The 18,003-nt window shown below is 39.0% G+C and overlaps 1 protein-coding gene across 2 annotated transcripts in view; it reads right to left on the bottom strand.

Moving 5' to 3' along the window:
• Positions 1 to 18,003, bottom strand: part of ATP2B2 (ATPase plasma membrane Ca2+ transporting 2) — a 412,675-nt gene that overhangs the window by 165,297 nt on the left and 229,375 nt on the right. For both annotated transcript variants that reach the window (XM_050712691.1, XM_050712690.1), the window contains exon 4: positions 11,952 to 12,435. In XM_050712691.1, coding sequence (XP_050568648.1) covers positions 11,952 to 12,150 — 199 coding nt within the window. In that variant the 5' untranslated portion in view covers positions 12,151 to 12,435. The remainder of the gene's footprint in view (positions 1 to 11,951; positions 12,436 to 18,003) is intronic.

Genomic DNA, 18,003 nt, shown 5'->3' with positions numbered 1-18,003 from the left:
ATCTAAGAGGACTCAGGAGGTCACTCAACTAAAATTCAGGACTTTTAAGCAACAATGATGGCAGAAAGCAGGTTAAACTGCTCAAAGCAAAAGGAAGAGTTGAGAGAAGGAAGGTTTCACAAAGTTGTGGCATGACGGTAACCCAATCGGACAAGAAATTCCAAACTGGGTACCAGATTCAGGACAAATTTTAAACACTCTTTTAAACTCTTAAAATTCACTGTGCTGTCACTACATTAACATGACTAGATAGAAAAGATGACAGGCTTGCAAAACCACTCATTTGATTCTCCAGGGAAGGATGCCAGCAGACACCCTCGCACAGTAAACAGTGGCTTGCGAGTGACTCGTAGGAGCATGGCTGGCATCAGCCCTGGAGGGACATTTCACTCTGTATAGCAAGGTGAGGTGTCCCTTGTAGCAGCTGCTGAGCACAGGGAGATTTATAAGAGGGAAGAGCAGAACAGGAGAGACATGAAGGCTTTTACATACAGGAAATGGAATTGATTGCCACTGCACAGCAAGAAGCAGCATATTTTCTCCATAATTTTAAGCTGCTAGCTGCAGCAGCATTAATGTCGTTGTCAATACCTCTGGAAAAGTGGGGCAGCAGAAAGCACTGCCAGCATCCCATGGCAAAATATGCCATGCTGATATCCCTGTTAAACAGGGTTAACATCAGGAATTAAAAATAACATCTAGGTTTGTGAGAAAAAAATTATTTCACCTTAAGAGCCTTTGTATATTATTAATGCTGAAACAGTTATTGGTGTTGCAGGAGATATTTTTAAGCATTTTCCAACTGTCCTGACCTTTTACCATGCACACACTTCAAGGCAAAAAACTCAGATTCTTCCAGGACATTTAACATTCAACTCAAACATTAATACAGGCTTATTCTTAGCCTGTGTAGCCTGTATACAGTATTTTGGGGCAATAGTGCACACACATTAAAGACCTGGGTATTTTCTTCGTCCTCTGAGAGGTCACTTTAAAACAGTCAATAAGACTTAGCTCAATGACTTCTGCCATCTCATAATCCACATGTAAGTGACTTCAGCTACACTGTAACATTAAACAAAACCAAAACAGCTGGACAACAGCTCACTGAAGAAAAGAGAACTGATCTTTGTACAACCAATACACTTATTCAGCTAAAGCTGTGTTTATTCCTCTGGTAATACATGTTATATCCATGTTCTGATCCAGCATGCATGATGGGTTTTGGATGACACTTCTGTAGTTTTGGCTTTTTACTTTGTGTGTTGCAGCAGATTAGTTTTCATGTTTGTAAGCAGGTGAAGTAGCAGAATTTCTAATTTAATCTCCTTCCTTGTGAACAAAACCAACAAGATATTTATACCTATTTTCCTTAGCCACATTTTTTAAGTTTAAAGTTTTTAAGTTTTTAATTTCTTCAAGTGTATTTGTGGAGTCCTTCAGCACCTACAGCTTTGAGGCATCAGTAACTGACTATACCAGCACCAGAAACAACCTAGGGTCAAGTACAGCAGTCATGTAACACGCTTGATGCACTCATAATACTGATAATCACCAACAATTTACTTTTCTGCTCTCCTTCAGCATATTATTTTTTAAGTCTGAAAAGTATTTGTTCTGAACTCTTACCTAAGCACCACGTTCTTCATTTAGTTTCACATCTACTCACTGACAAAAGAGATGGGGTCAGCTCTGTCAGACTGCCCTTGCACCTGCTGGGCTCGCTGCACAAACTCACTGATTTGAGAAAACAATAGAACAAAGGAAAAGTCCAAGGACCAAGTACTCCACTGTCATTACATGAGACGTGTACAGAGTCAGGAGGGTGAGCACACCTTAATACTTGAATAGTTTTTCAACTTTACACCATGCTTTTGGAGAAAGCAGGGAAGTAGTAATTTAGAAGTTCTTTTCTTTTTTCTTTTTTTTAAGCAAAAACTAGACATTTTGCACAGAGAAAATGATAGGTTCTAATTTCAGTCAGACTTCACAGCTGTTTTACCCTTTTAATCAATTGTCACTAATAGGAAAGTTTTTTTACCAAGAGAGTCATCTATGTATGCTCCAAGGTTTTTATGGGCTAAAAGTCCATTGCAGGACTACAGTTGGAGGAGAAGTGCATATTTTGGCTGCACTACTGCAAGGCTACAAACGTCAAGGTGGCTGAGGGACCTTGCAAAACCATGCAACAGTCATGATCCTCCTGAAAGTAGATGATGTAATGCAACAACTTTCTAATAAAGTTTTTTTTTTTTTAAGAATGAAAAAAAAAAGTAATAATACAACTAAAAAAAATAAAACAGTGGCCCAAACAGGGCCCTGTCATTCCTTTAAAATTCAGACCCTGTTCTAGAGAGGAGGGTATGCAACAGCTGAAGCGAGGCAAGCACAGGTAAACCCACGATGCCCCAATTTCCCATCCAAACTTCCAAACTGAGGTAATCATTCAGAACTGATAGGCAAATTGAAAAAAAAGAAAAAAAAAAAGGAGTAGGTTTGCTGTATTGTGTTTAAGAAAAGAATCAACTGAGTGCCTAGAATAATGTTTATCCTAAGTGATAAGAATATAATTTAATAGCTACACTTTAATTTTTACAACTTTAGAACATTGCCAGCCACTTGTATTACTACATTAATGCTAAAAAGATCCTGGACATAGAGTATTCAGCCTGTAGCATCTGAAGAGCTATGCCCTCACATATGAGGTGAAAGTCTGCTGCTGTTCACCTCTGACTTATTCAACACATTAAGAAAATTCTCCTCTCATTCTCTTGTAACTACTTCAAAGACAAGCTCTCCTTTTCAAGCACACCTATAAAGAAATGGGCCATTCCCTATTCCCCCTAATCTCCAATGCTAATTAGAAAAAGAACTATGAACTTTGAACTGCCCTAAGAATTTGGTCTGTTCCTCTTTGTATTGATTTTTTCAGTCTTTCTGTACCTTACCAGACTATACCCAAGCTGCCCTCATACCGAAAAATACAGTGCTTCTGTGGAAAGTGGTGGGGAGGAGAGATTTACACAAAATGCAAAAGGAAAAATCAAAAGAGTAGCACAGGCTATGGAAGCTCAGGTTATCGAGTCTTATGCAAGTTACCACAGTGATTCAGCTCACAATCCACACGGGAAAAGAGTATTTGCAGTCCCTAAAGAATTTCATATGAAAGCAGAGAGGAAACAAGGGCTAGTTAAAGCTATTGTTACAGAAATAGCAGCTACATACACCCAGCTATTTCCATTACACAACAGAAATACACTGCATTTAATATGGCTAAACTGCCAAGTTCTGGACCATGAGATTATAGTGCGTTGTTTTACTAGCCCCAAGGCAAGGACAAGGAATGGGATTTCTAATAGCATTCAGAAAGATATTTTTTTCTTTAAAAGTTTAGAAGAAAGTTACTAAACCGTGTTGCAGGCTACGTCAGACTGTCATCCACTGTCAGCGAAAATAGGTTCTATGTTGGAGCTGATGATCAATTTTTCAAGATGTGTGGGAGGCCTCCTTTGTCCTTACTGCTTTCTGGATCTGCAACTGCAAGCATATTTTCTAGAACACCTACACAGATGTAGAAAAAAATGACTGAGGAAGGGTAGAAATAATTTCTAGAGATGCTTCAAAAACAAAAAGGCAGATCAGAAACGGTGAATGCATCACATTCAAGGAAACCAGGATTGAGGAAATACAGATCTATTTGTCTTGGAAGCACATCGAGCTGGCTGGTAAACGGACATCTGTGGCTTTATTTTCCCCTCACCTTTATAAATAACTGGCATGTCAAACACCATCAACCTTTTCTTCTGAAAGACTTCTTGGAAAACAGATGGGAACAGTAAATTTGATCAGTCTAGATTTGAAGGCTAAGTATCAGTTGCAAAAGGGGAAGGGAGGCAGGAAATCATTACTGCATCTGACACACTGTTCTTATCCCAAGACTGTTCATACTAGTTAACATCGAAAGAAAAATGACCAGTCATCCAGTCATGCTGGTTCCACTGACAAGGCTACTGAAGGCCAAGGCTTATTGAAAGCCACTGCCCCAGTGATAAGACAAATTATTTATCCCAACCCCTTTTTCTTTTGGGCATATAACAGAATATTTTTTCATGAGAAGATATAAATGCAATGCTGAGTTAAAAATAATAATCAAAATTTCAAGGATTGCAAGGAACAGCATGGTTGTCATCTCTCCAAGCTACACATGATCTTCACAAAGACTTGAGCAGCAAAGTTTTCCAATTCCCTTGGCTCAGCTGGAAGCAACTTTGCTGCTAACAATGATGCTTCGTGGAAAGTTGGGGAATACATAAGGAAGATGCTGGTAATTGTTTTATCTTTAAACTTTAAAGGCAGCACTTTCTGCACCCTTTTAAGCATCAGTTGAGACGACTGCTTAAGGGCTGTGCTTGTCTTTCCTGTAGCAGGGCCTACCACAAAAGGATAAAAACACTATGCACCAACCATTTGCTTTCATAGGACACTGAGAAAACAAGGCAAAAAAATCCTTCCAGTCTCTCTGATATACTGCAAAGACAAAGCTTAATTTCATCAAGGGCAAACTGGCTACATCGATTGGATTATTCATTTGGTATAATGGACTTTGCTTTCTTCCTGCAGCTTTCTCAAAGCAAGAACAAAATGAAGATAAATCAGCTCTCTCTCAAGGCTGACACTCTCCATATATTTATAGATTTCAAAGCCCTGCAATACAATAGAAGTGAGGTATTCATTACACATGATTTTTTTTCCTTTACAATACTGTTACTCTTACGTAGACTCCACAGAAAACATGCGTGCTTTGCAAAGGAAAGGCTGCAGCACAGATCAGCAGCAGCTCCATGCTTCTCTCCTCCCTAAGGACTTTCTTCACCATTACCAATTTAAAAGCCCAGATTTTCCTTTACCAGCACAGAAGCCACTTTGATACACGTGCATGCAGGCATACATAACAGAATACCCTTTTGATCCACCAAGCAAAGGACTAATTGCCTTTTTCTGAGGGAACACCACTAACGTAATCCTGCTCTGCAATCTCGACAACTGACGTAAGTGCCAGAGTTTATGAAATCTAAAAATTATTTCCCCTATCGTTACAGACTCTGTTGCGATTAAGTTAAAGATCTGACCTCATCTTTTTGACGCAATAAGTGAACTAGTTATTGCAAACCACTTTTTCTTAGAATGAGACTACATGTTTATCAACTGCACCATATAATGGCAACTTTCCATCACTTATTACTTTGTAAAAAGGAATGACATACTGTATTGCATCATTGTATTTAGACCAAGGAGAATCCTGTGGCACAACACAGCAAGGCAAATATTACCCCACAATCAACTCTTCAGAAAGAGGGAAAGAATTGCGTTTTGGGGTCAGACTTGCCTTTGAATTAGAGCACACTGCAGTTGTTATTGAGCTAATTACAGTGAAGAAACCTTTAGACCTGAGCAAAATATTGCACCTATTTCTGATTCAGTTCATCTAGATCTGAGGTGCAACAGTAAAATGTCTGTCTGTAGTCAGCAAACACTGCCTGCAATTGTTTAAGGTACTGTCTTAAAGGGTAGGGGAATTCAGCTAGCATGAAAATAGCCTTTTTCTTACAGAGTTACACCTGCCAAAGTATGACCATCATTGAAAGGAAGACGATCTCCTGGGTAATTGCGTAAGTCAGCCAGCACTGGCTTCAGAAAATCTCTGATGATGGTTAATATAACTGGCAGATGACATTCACTTGCTTTCTTCCTTTTCTAAACTTACCTTAAAGCAATGCAGTTTCACACAGAGAAGCTTTTTACAAAGCATTTAGGAATCTCAAAGGAGCAGGTGATCTAGCTTATATTTATGTTACAAGCTTCTCGGGGAAAATGCATCATGCAATATTTCTCTAGTTTTCTACAAGTAAATGAACAAAGCCAAAGTAAATCAGCAAGTGGCACAGCATGCCAAAAAAACAGAAACAAAAAGAGCAATGAAATTGTACTTATCACTTAGAAAAATCTAAGCCTTTCATTTGAGATGCTTGTTTGGGTAACCTTTGGAAGAATGTTTGCTGTTCCATTACACAAACAATGGAAATATGAGATAAGAAAAATAACTGCAGTTGCCAAGAATGCTCCATGCACTCAAGTCATTAAACATTTAGATATTATTTTATAGACATATAAGATGCTTACAGCAGGAGTCTCAAGTGTATAGAACACATCCATCCGGGGTTTGTGTGGAACCCCGGGACACAGGGCAGAAATCCCAAAGCTGTGCTCTCATGTCCATTTGCGTAGCACCGTGCTGGTACACCCACCCATCGAAGTACAGACATGTAAGAGCCAACTTCAAGCTTGCTAAGGCCAAGTATTACAACTTTAACAGGCATGTTATATAGGACTTTGAGATAGTACTGTGAGCCAAAGCAAAACTCGTTACTTCACATGCATTATTAACCCAACCATTCTGCCTAGATCTTTTCCATCTGTTCACAATGTTGAAAGACTTACCAGGACAATGGCATTTAACGTGAGCTTGGGTCAGACCCAGCATTTATGCACAGAACAGACATGCAAAGAGCCAGATAAATAACTGTTCTACAGCAAACAAGCAGGGGCAGGAGTCATCCCTGGGTGCAGAGGGGAGGCCCCATGTCCCTTCCTGTGCTTCCTGCCCATCCCGAGGGGCAGGCACCAACTGGGCCTCTCCAGTCATGACCCCCAAAGATACAGGCAGAACACAGAATCCCAGAACGGCCTGAGTTGGAAGGGACCTCGTCTGGTTCCAAGCCCCCTGCCAACACAGGGATGCCACCCGCGGGATCAGGGTGATTCCTTCCCAGGCAAGATCTCACCACCAGGATGCCCCATGAACAGCCTGAGTGCCTACAGGAGCACTACAAGCCCTTTGTGGGGACCTGAACAGGCCAGCACAGGTGACAAGGATTTATTAAAGTGAGTAGGGAAAAGCGTCAGCATGTCACAAGCCTTACCAGCTCAACCAGGTTTCATACTGCATGAATAACTAGGTGAAATATGAGCTTAAAGTTTGCTGGTCTTTTTTTTTTTTTCCTCCCATGCAAGGTAGGAAAAAGAAAAAGAGTGTTCCAAGAGGGGGAACCCTTACAGGCATGATCCGTGACAATAAGGAAGGCTTTTTGTTGTGGGGGAAGACTGTTTCATTGTTTAAACCAAGCCTTCCATAGGGAGAGAACATGTACAAATAAGGACTAGATGTGTACTTTGAGTTTGGCTGCTGGCCTGGGCATGCTGGCAAATTGGCCTGAACTGCAAGTTACGTTGTGACACCACAAATAAGGACAATGATTTAGGCATGGCAATCTGGAGAGAGGATGAGGAGTTCTGGTTTAGGGCGCTTTGAAGAGGCTGCTCTGAAGATTTTGAAAGTTCAGCTCAGCTCCACATCCAAATTCTTAAATTCTACTTTGGGAGAGCTGGAACATAGCTTTTAAAGAACAAAAAACATTGCATGAGTAGAACAATATTCTGACCTTGAATTCTGACCTTTTTCTGACAAAAAAATCTGACCTTGAATTTAAATGGTTTGAGAAAATCTTTAATTTATACTTAAATATTAATAAAACATCAAATATTATGTGTAGTGTGCTAACAACAGCTAAAACAATGCTACTATTAATTTCTTAACTTTCATAATATTTTTGACAGGGTGGTGTTATACATTTCAACCTCTGGCAATCCACTATTTCATATTTCTATTTTACACTCACAATTATATTTGGCTCAATCAAGTATCTTCCATTCCTATCTCATTTTTCTAAGTTCTGTACATACCTGTAGCTAATATAACATATAACAATTGAGTGGTGTACCTAAATGAAATTCAGTATGTACTAGGCAAGATTAGCTTCAAAAAACAGGATATTAAGTTATTAACAACATATTTTTTATTTATTTATTTATTTACAAAAGCAAGCTTGAGGAACTAAAACTAGCTGCTAATAAAAGCAATTCGTTCACGTGGTTGTAGTCAGTCTTGCTTCATTTTTTACCTCAGTTAAAATTGTAAAATACTTTTCAGATTGTATTAATAAAAAAGAAACACTCCTACAGGTGGCTTCATTGGTACTCAGTCTGTATCTCTTATATGGCAAATGAGAAAGAGAAAGATCTCGCATCTATCTTAACTAAGGACAGTCACGGGGATAAAAAGTCAACTTCTACACTAGAAATATTTTCATTTAACTGCTAATTGATACTTTCTCTTGCCATGAAATCTTGATACAGTATCCTAAGAGAACTAAAGCTTGCCAGACAAACTTTCATTTTTCGTATTAAAAATAGGTTCCAATGGTTCACATAATAATGTTCGCACAGTACACCAGATCATCTCTAGAAACTTTTACCTAGAAACTTTAGTTACCTGCAATCTATCAGGTAGCTACTCAACACAAACAGAATTTCTATAGTGCTGTAACATTATCACCAATATATAACATCTTTTGGAGCTGCTGCTTCAGGCCTGAAACACAAATATAGCTGATATTCCTGATAGCACATATATTACGTAGGTAAAAGCCTTTTCTTTACATTAGGAAAAAAAAAAAAGCATCATTGTTCACATTTTCTGCATATTGGCAATTACAGCATCCAAGTATTTCAAGCAAGAAATCATGTAAGTTAATTCGCTAACATACTCTTAGAAGGAATAAACATTTTTGTAATATGAAAGGAATGTAGTTGAGCAACTTAGGGTAAATTGGTACATACTACATAAAACTGTGGACAAAAAACAGTTAACATTCATTTCAGGAAAGACTGCATTCCAGTCTTATTTGGTATTCATCCAACTAACTCATCACATTTTACCAGCCATCCTTTATAAGGTATCACTAATGCTCGAGTGGGCCTCAAAGACTCAGATTGCACGTAAAATTATACAACTGTCATCCTGGCTTGGCCCAATGGGGCATTCAACACCGTTTTGCAAAATGGCAGACAGCTAGATCCTGCTTATTTTCCGTATTACTAGAATAATGAAAGTTAAACTAATCTGAACAGAAATATTAAAAAAAAAACAAGGAGATATGCATTTGTATTTGTTCATACAGCGTATTTCCCTAGGTTTGGGGCAAAACAAAGTCACATCCAGTGACTTCCAAAAAGGCACATCCAGTATAAGTGATTGTTTCCACCAGTCCATAGGCGGTACATCAAATATTAACATAGGAAATGAATTTCTGAATAAACTGAGCTAATTGCTACTACTTATATTTTCTAAATATCATGTCACTAAATTCAGATTAGATCACATTTTGAAATATGCCTGCCTTAAGATTTTTCCTCTGTTTGAGTAGCTGCCAAAGCTATGTTTCAAAAAATGACAAAAAAATTATTTTATGAAAACAAATTCTGAAAGAGCTAAACCCAGTAAAACCAAATTCAACAGTCAAGTCCTTTTTGCTGTTTCATTCATATTCACCCAAGGCTCTTGTTCAGCAAGACTTTGGGTTTATTGAAACCCTGTAGTAATGTTTATTCTCTTATTCCTCATAAAACTGTGTAAAATCTGCAGCACTCTAAAAAAAGAGTGGAAATTCAATTAACTGTGCTTCACCAAAAAAAAAAAAAAAAAAGGAGGATGGTAGAAGTAGTGATTTTCAGGTATAGTGGCAAACTATGAGTGGGATTCCATAACAATATTCCAGGGGGAATCCAAGGCTTGTTCCTCCTTCAAAAGAAAAAAAAAAAAAAAAAAGAGAAAAGCTCTATGGGAGGATCCATAAAAGAACCTATTTTGTTTCCTTCTTTTCAGAAAAGTCATGTCTTCAGGAATATCCTCCTCACCATATTGTGACATTCTTTGCCATGCTTAGACACAAGAAAAAGCAATGGCTAGGGACTTATGCCTAAACACGTTTGACAGAAGCCTCTACAGTTTTTCTTCTGAATTGTTAAGGATACTTGCTCTCAGACGAAAATTTCTGAGTTCAACATGACATTCCAGAGACATTTCCTCCTGAAACTATTTTTCCAAACAAAACAAATAAAAAAAAGATCAAAGCTTAGTGTGACGAGGAACACCTATTACATGATCTAATTTAAATTAAAACCCAGCAGAGTCCTCATGATTCCAAGGCTATGCTGATTGCCATTCGAAGCTGGAAATGTTTCTCCCTAATGCAGAAATGATGAAGTGTATGTAAGGCTCAGAGGAAAGTTACCTTATCTGAAGTATCAGATATAGATTACTGATGGAGTCAGCATGCCACACTAGTTGGAGCCATACGCTCTGTTCCGATATGAGGAATTAAGTTTCCCTGATGTCACAAATTGAACAGATAATGCAATTAATATTTCCTTTGAAGTTCACATTGACCAGATAACCACTAGAATAAGTTGGCAAAACTTCACTGAAGTGCTCTTGGCACACCCAAACTGAGACTTCACCTTCAGCATTTTATAACCCACTGAGGGATATTGAAGGTGCTGAATCCCAAATGGGATATTTTTAAATCTGTGTTTATTCCGCCATGTAAATGTAGGGATCCTGCACTTGTGTCTGGAATTCCCCAGATGCATCATGGATGTGTCAGAATCATTGCATATTCCCTGAGGAGTTGATTACCTGGTGGGCAACAGCTGTTAGGCTGCTCTCTGCAAGGCTTATAGACATCTGGAAATCCCAGACAGGGGGCACAGACCCTTTTTCCTGCCTCACTCCTCCCGCAGAAAGCGATCTCTGGGCAGGACAAGGTATTTAGCCAAGACTAGAAAATGGATGTTGAATTATAACAGGTTCCACTTGCCACTAATTAGAATACAAGATGATGCATGAATGCTAAGTCACTATTGGAGCTTTGCTGCTCATTTTAATACAAAATTAGTTTAATAATCCTTTGCTGAAAAGGTACTGTTCACAGCATTATAGTTTCTAACCTCTAAGAACTCTGACGTTGTATAAGAACAAGGATAGAGCCATAAAGAAACTTTTAATCTTTATATGAAGATTAGGCATTGGTAGCTGCTCCTTGGGACTCTTCAACTACTGTAATTTATAGTATCACATTATGTGACCCTACAATGGACACGTTTGTGGTTACGCCAACAAATCAAGACTCGAAAGCATTTAAACAGACAAAGTAACTAAATGATTGATTTTTAAAAAGGAGAGGATGAAACAAAGCTAACATTTCTATCTTCTTGAAAAATAATTTAAAATTAACACCTTGACTACTTTACAAAACAAGATAAATATCAAAGATTTAAAGACTGTATAACTTCCAAAAACATTAATATTCTTTGGAGGTGAAAATACAACAATGATTTTAAAAAACTAGACTAATGATTGCTGACCAGGTAAAGAACGCCAGAGGCACTTAGAAGAATAGATACTGAGAAATTATGAATGGTATTATTAAACACAAGTAAGGAGCATAATTACAAATATAAAAAGCCCAACTAATTAAAACATTGACAAAGTAACATGTTGGTAATGATCAAAATTATCTATGGTGATAGAGCAAGTCAAAATTAGTAACCACAAAATATATACTACATATTGATCTAAAAAGTAATACAACATGTATCTCAATCATTCATTTCATATTCTCAAGAGGTTTAAATACCTAGAAACTTTTGAAGCAATTAGTATGCATCTTCTTACCCCCAAAATGTAGAAGTTAGAGTGTCATTATAATGCCATGAAACAGGTGCTGATGTTTTTGTCTGCATTTTAAAGAAATAATGCATATACCTGTTTGAATAAACAGGTCCTTCTATTCTCATGCTAGCTATAGCTGTAGCTAGACAAATGGGTGACTGCTTTGTTCTTCTTTCCCTGAAGAATTTTTGTTTATTTGTTATTGGGGAATAATGACAGCACCATGAGAATTGCCATAAGGTTTTAAATGAAGCCTTTCTTTCACTCTCTGGAGAGCATTTATGCAAAGCCCCCAGATTTAACTGAAGGGAAATATGCTTACCTTCTGTTGGTGATGTCTTCAGATGTCTGCAGAGCCCCTCTGTTTCCCCATATGTCTCTTTAATTTTTACTACTGCTTCTGTTCCTCGAAGTTCCATGAGGGAGCGCAGTTCTTGCAGTGTGCACCCAAATTCTCCTGCATGGTTGGCCTCATTTCTTTGGTTCTTGGAATAAAAATCGCTATTTGTCATGTCACCCATTGTTGTTGATTATATTGCTCCACTCGTTATAGTTGATACAAGCTTAAAATTGTTTAAAAATTGAAGGAAAGGAATCTCGTATCCCAACCTAAGCAATTAGAAAGAATCCAGCGTGTCCCAGTGAGCGGTGTGGAGAATGCCTCTGGCGTGCAAAGTGTCCCTGGCTGACTGGTGGTCCACAGACTGGCTGCTTTCAAGGCTGCAGACCAGCTCCACTCCATTCACCACTTCCCATTATGCAGCACCCAGGCTGTAGAATCTACATGATCATTTCTTCCTCTGGACCTTTGGGAACAAACAGAAGGCACTCATTAGAAGAGTGAGCACTGCTGCTTTACAAGGATGATTTCAAATTCATTCTATCATTGCAATTTGACTTGTCATTTAAGAACAGCTATAGAGAAACACTGTACAGATCTCCTGTAAAATGCTGCAGGTGGTCAAAGCGAGCATCGACAAGGATACCACTAGCTCTCGCCAGATAAAACTCTCTACACCTGAAGCACCAATGGCAGTGTTGCTTACTTTAATCAAGTCCCAAGAGCACCTGCTAAATGAGATGGTTCATAAATATTAATAAGAAAGTGATTAGTCCCACATGCTGGATGCACCTTGAGTGTGTACTCTGGTTCATATGGCCACTGCAATCCTTCATCCCACAAGAAAACACTCTCTTAAAGGCTACAGAGTAACAAAAAAACAGTTAAACCATTAGCTTGAATAATGGGTTACAGCAAAAGTGTTTTCCCGCACAAGGATGGTAAAACTGGTGGAAAAACTAGAGCCGCATGAAGTCAGAATACATTTGCATACATTACATCTTGCAGCCTTGCCTTCTGCGGGTGTAAACGCAGCCCAGGAAAGGGAAAAAAAAAAAAAATACTCAAGCATCTTGGCCTGAAGGGCCAGAGCTGTGGTGAGCTGGGGGCAGTCGGGCTGCTCCCCCCTGACACACACCTGCCAGCGCAGCTCGGGGCGGGTCTGGGCCTGAGAAGTCACATTCGGACCATCTGGGAGACAGCTGATTACTTGCTAAAACCAGCCTTAAAACATGTCTCCTCTTCCCATATTCTAATGAAGTAGGTTTAAATACTGCTGAAAGCAGCTATTACACTTGGCACAGAGTTTTCACAGCGATTAAAGGTTTCTTTTTTGCCTCAAGTGGGTTAGTGCCTGCGCACTGTCTAATCTACAGGCCTCGGCCTATTTTGCTTGTGATTAAAAAGGTCTTTAAAAGAGCACACCACCAGCCCAGTGGCAGATGAACCTGCCACATTTTGAACTTTCTAGGTATTGCAGTACACATCATGTGCACATACAGAGAATCCCAAAGTGTTTCAAGCCCCAGTAGTACATTTGTGCAGCAACTGAGATCTCCTGCCCACATACTGTAACACACAGGCTTGGTATTTCCACTGAACTAACGCCCTTGCCATCACTCTGCATGAGAGAATGATCAAACCTGCTGCATTCACTAAGGCCTCGTTGCCTACAAATACATTTTCTGCTTTGGAGACGACTAGTTCACCTTCTTCAGGGAGACAAACCAAACCTCTCCCCTCCTCTCATTTACGGATAACAACTCAACATTCCTAAGATTTCAGGGGGGAGCAAAGGCCAAAGTTTCATTACAATATTATGGAACACAGTTGAAATAGCAGTCAACTGCTACATGCTTCTTCCACCCATCCTATTTATTGCCAGATATTCTAGTGCTACGAACTACTGCCAACTTTCATTTCATATATTGCTTTTCAAGTTCACAAGAAGAGAAGAATTTCACCACAAAGCATGGCTTACAGTGAGCAATAAAGAAAAACTGGAAACGGTAATAAAAAGGGGCCAAGGAAGAGCACGGGGGAGATATCCTGCCCTACCAACAGCACTCAGCTTTCCACGTTTGCATGCCAGGCAATGTTCACAGTAACAGTTAATTTCAGGGTAACTTCTTACATATAGCATGCAGAAAGAATAACTTAGAGCAAAAAGATTTTTTCATAACAAAGAAAACCCAGGAAAATATTGTGACAAAAGGTGGCATCAATAATAACTAAAGTGACAGACTGCTATGTATTTCCAGTGGGCAGGAAAAATAAATAAATAAAAATAAATAAAACACAATCCATTCCAAAGATAAGTACACTTAAAGATCTTGAACACTGTCTAAAACAACCACAACACTCAAAGAAAGCAGCAACAAAACACAATACACCGTTCACCTAACAGAAAACTTATAGGGCTTTATTGGTGCTACGTTATTTTTTCCAAATCCTCCTCTACTAAAAGAAAATGAACAACACAGCAAAAAGACGATGATTACCTTTTTCTGATAAGAACCCCTTGGTGATTTCATCAGTGATGTAAACAGTACTGAACTTGGTGTCAAAGATGTTTTCTGCACTGTTTTTCTGTACGATGAGTCCACCACTCTCAAGCAAAGCATCTTCTTTGACTCACTGTGCCATCACTATATATTAACATTTTTTGCTTCTATTCCTAGAAATTCCATTTGTTATTTGCCAGCCACAGCAAGATGTTGATGGTGCTTTTTAGCATGTGCTTGAGTCATTTGCCTGCTTAATTTTTTATATTGTTTTCAATTAAATATTAATCAATAAACAACAAATATGAAGGTTGTGCTTCCTTCAGTGCTTTAATAACAAATCCCTTGGAGTTTCTGCTCTTCATGTTTCACCTAATGCTATGGCACCAGGGAAACACCATCTCACATTTTTGAATGGCAGATGGAAATATATAGAAAGCACAAAGCATGACTAACGTTATTCACTGATAATGCACTTCTCTAATCCTGTGGAACGAGATATGCCAGCTTCGTTCGATCCTTGAATCTCTCTTATGAGAAGTCCAGGAACCTTGCCAGATTGCATACCAGGTAAACATAACTGACACAACCACATGGCCACTGAGTGGTTAATATTCTTATAACAAAAGCTGAGAAATAGAAAATTGAGACTGGTATATGGCAATACTCCCCCATCAGTTGGGCTACAGGATTTACGTCATCAGAATAGATAAAAAAAACTACAAGTGAGTGAAATTTGCAATCTCTTCTACAAGAAATCCAACTATTGCACCAGGTTTAGATAGGGTGTTCTGTTTGGCAGGGAGAACGTGAGGGAATTATTTTACAAAGCACTCCCAAAACCTTGATATTTTCAAGATGTGAATAAAGTACAGGTGAACTACCAACACTGATTTAAAACAATCAGGTGATACCTGTACATTTTCAATCAAAAAGAACAACTCACATTATTCAGGAATAGTACCACAGAAAAGCCCTCACTGATTCAACTCAGATTAAATAACAGACAGCTGTTATTTTGCCTAAGAGGAGGTACAGATCCAGACGCACTGCGAAGAGAAACAGGCACTTCTAAACTGAGTCTGATCTCTTTCTAACAGAGATGTCTGAATTAGGTGAATTGAATTTCATGCCAGGGGTGCCTACTTGCACTGGTTATAGGGCAAGTCTGCATAAGTAATTCACAAAAAGACATCCAATGCCACCTGAAACTAATCCACCCCACTATTGTCAAAGCTGCACAGGGAACGAAATGGGAATGACATCTCCATTGCCGGACAGCAGTAAGTTCAAGCAAGCTGCATGTTTCAGTAGCAGAAAGTGCACTGGAGGTGGGAAGTAACCAGGGAGCGCAAGTGCATCTTCTTTCTTGCTCAGAGGAGACCTATGTTCCCTCAGAGCCTCCACGAGAAAACCTCTCAACCTGTAGCCCAAGGCCCACTCGATCTGTTCAAACCCAAAGACCATCATCTACAGTGTGCTTCAATGGCACTCATTTATAAGCAATTGCATCCCAGGCCACATAGAGCCACCTCCCAGAAGTCAGGGAGCACAGCCTTTGACATCATTCTAGCACACAGTCATTTCCTCCCCAGTTGTGTGTATTTGGTCTCACCATTCCCAATGGCAACGGTCTGTAGAGATCTTCTCTACGGAGGGTTGGTTTCAACAAGAGAGAAATAAAAACCTCCAGTCACTGAAAAACTAATTTCACAGACAATGTAATGTTGCCAGTCATGTGGTTCTTTCTTTTTTCTTACCAATGCTTCTGAAACAAGCTTTAGGAACAAGAAATTTAGGTAGAAACTTTCCTAAAGCATAGTTTGGAAAAAACTGTGAAAAAAGGAAAAAAAAAATAAAATAGCTTCCCACCTACATGCATTTCAGGTACCAAAAGACTTCACATTCTAGAAAGCCTGAGTAAAATACACTTTTTTTTCTCATTAAGTGGTCAGAATACAAGTTGTCACCTTGTTATGAGTTATTTTCCAAGATGTTGTGGATTTTTGTTGTACAAGTGCACTACAAACTACAATTTCCCCTCTTCTCCCAGGTGCCTGTATCTTGGGAAACAGGCTTCCCTTCCTGTAGAGCCCAAGCCAAATATTTTTCATCTTCTAGCTGCTTAAAGGAAATGCATGCCAACAGAAGCAATTTGGATGAACTAACTGCAGGCCTTCTGGGAAAACTATACTTTGATTTCTCTAATCAGGAAAGGTCTCATCTTGGAAGCTTGTAAATATTTTTACAGAGTATTAGAATGATTTCTAAGTAGATATCACCACCATGTAGTCTGATATCTGATTTCATTTGGATGTTTATTAGCAGAAAAAATAATAGTAAAGTAACAAACCAACTCTATAGTTTCATGAGATTAGAATCACAAAACCTGCATTTCACAGTCCTTGGAGGTCTGGGCAAAACACAGATTTCATGACAACTCCAAAAATTCAGGCTACATTCATAATTGGTCTGTTTTCTCTAAATTTTTAATTTAAGGATATACTGACTGATCTAAAAGAATTGATGATGAAGGAATTACCTGCACTTACAGGAGGAAGGATGAAGAAGTAATCACTTCTTCATGGGTTGGCAGAGGAACAGCCAGGGCAGAGAGATCAGCAAATCAAGGTGCCATTCACTCATCGTGCAGTTGGGAAGAAGGCATACTGATCTGGTTCCCCCCAAATGATACCGAGGGGGGTAGCAGTTCCCAGCCTGTAATTTGTGGCATTACTGTCACTCTAGGATTATTATTTGGCTAAAGATACGATGCTAGTTGCTCCCTTGGGACATGCAGAAACCCCCCAAAGCAAGAAGGAAAAAAATGCTGGATATGTCACATTTTACTGAGTGCTAGGTATTTAGTCAGATTTATCAATACCCATTCTATTAGAGATATCATTCCTTGATAAAAACAGAATTGGAAGCAGAATTAAGGTAATTTTCCCTGGAATCTAAGCAAAATGGGCTGAGTTTTTTCAAGACTAGAGTTCCTCAGACCTCGATGTGCAGCATGTGCTGGATAAAGCCAGCGCCAGGCAGACACCGTGCTGGGGAAGATGCAAGACTCAATGGCAACCCTCTGCAAGCTGGAAAGAGCTGAGAAAGAAAACCCTACCCTGCTCCACACAAGTCTCCAGGTGAGTGAAGTAAATCCAGCTGTGGCCCAGTTGCATCACCTCTTACAATTTATTGCTCTTCTCATATGTCAAAGACAAAATGCTCATCTATTTGTGAAAATAATCTTCACAGACAAGAATGAGAAATGTCTTGTTTATCCAAGCAGCCAATGAAGCTATTCAAATGCACCCAAACATGCTCAAACCCATACTCTCTTAAAAAGTGATTCTGAAATTTAATTATCAGGAATGCACAAGATGCAGCAGAACCTAAGGGAAACTATTATTTGAATAAAAGCAGGCTGGCACCTTCAAAAGTGTGAATTTTTTGTTTAATATCCGCAAGCAAGGAGAAGATGAAGAAAGGAATTGAACTTTGCAGCTAAGTGCTGTCTGAAAATACCCTAA

The sequence above is a fragment of the Cygnus atratus genome, chromosome 10 (assembly GCF_013377495.2).
Source record: "Cygnus atratus isolate AKBS03 ecotype Queensland, Australia chromosome 10, CAtr_DNAZoo_HiC_assembly, whole genome shotgun sequence".
NCBI lineage: Eukaryota > Metazoa > Chordata > Aves > Anseriformes > Anatidae > Cygnus > Cygnus atratus.
Note: the sequence above shows the minus strand (reverse complement) of the source record. Positions and strands in the feature narration are given on the sequence as shown.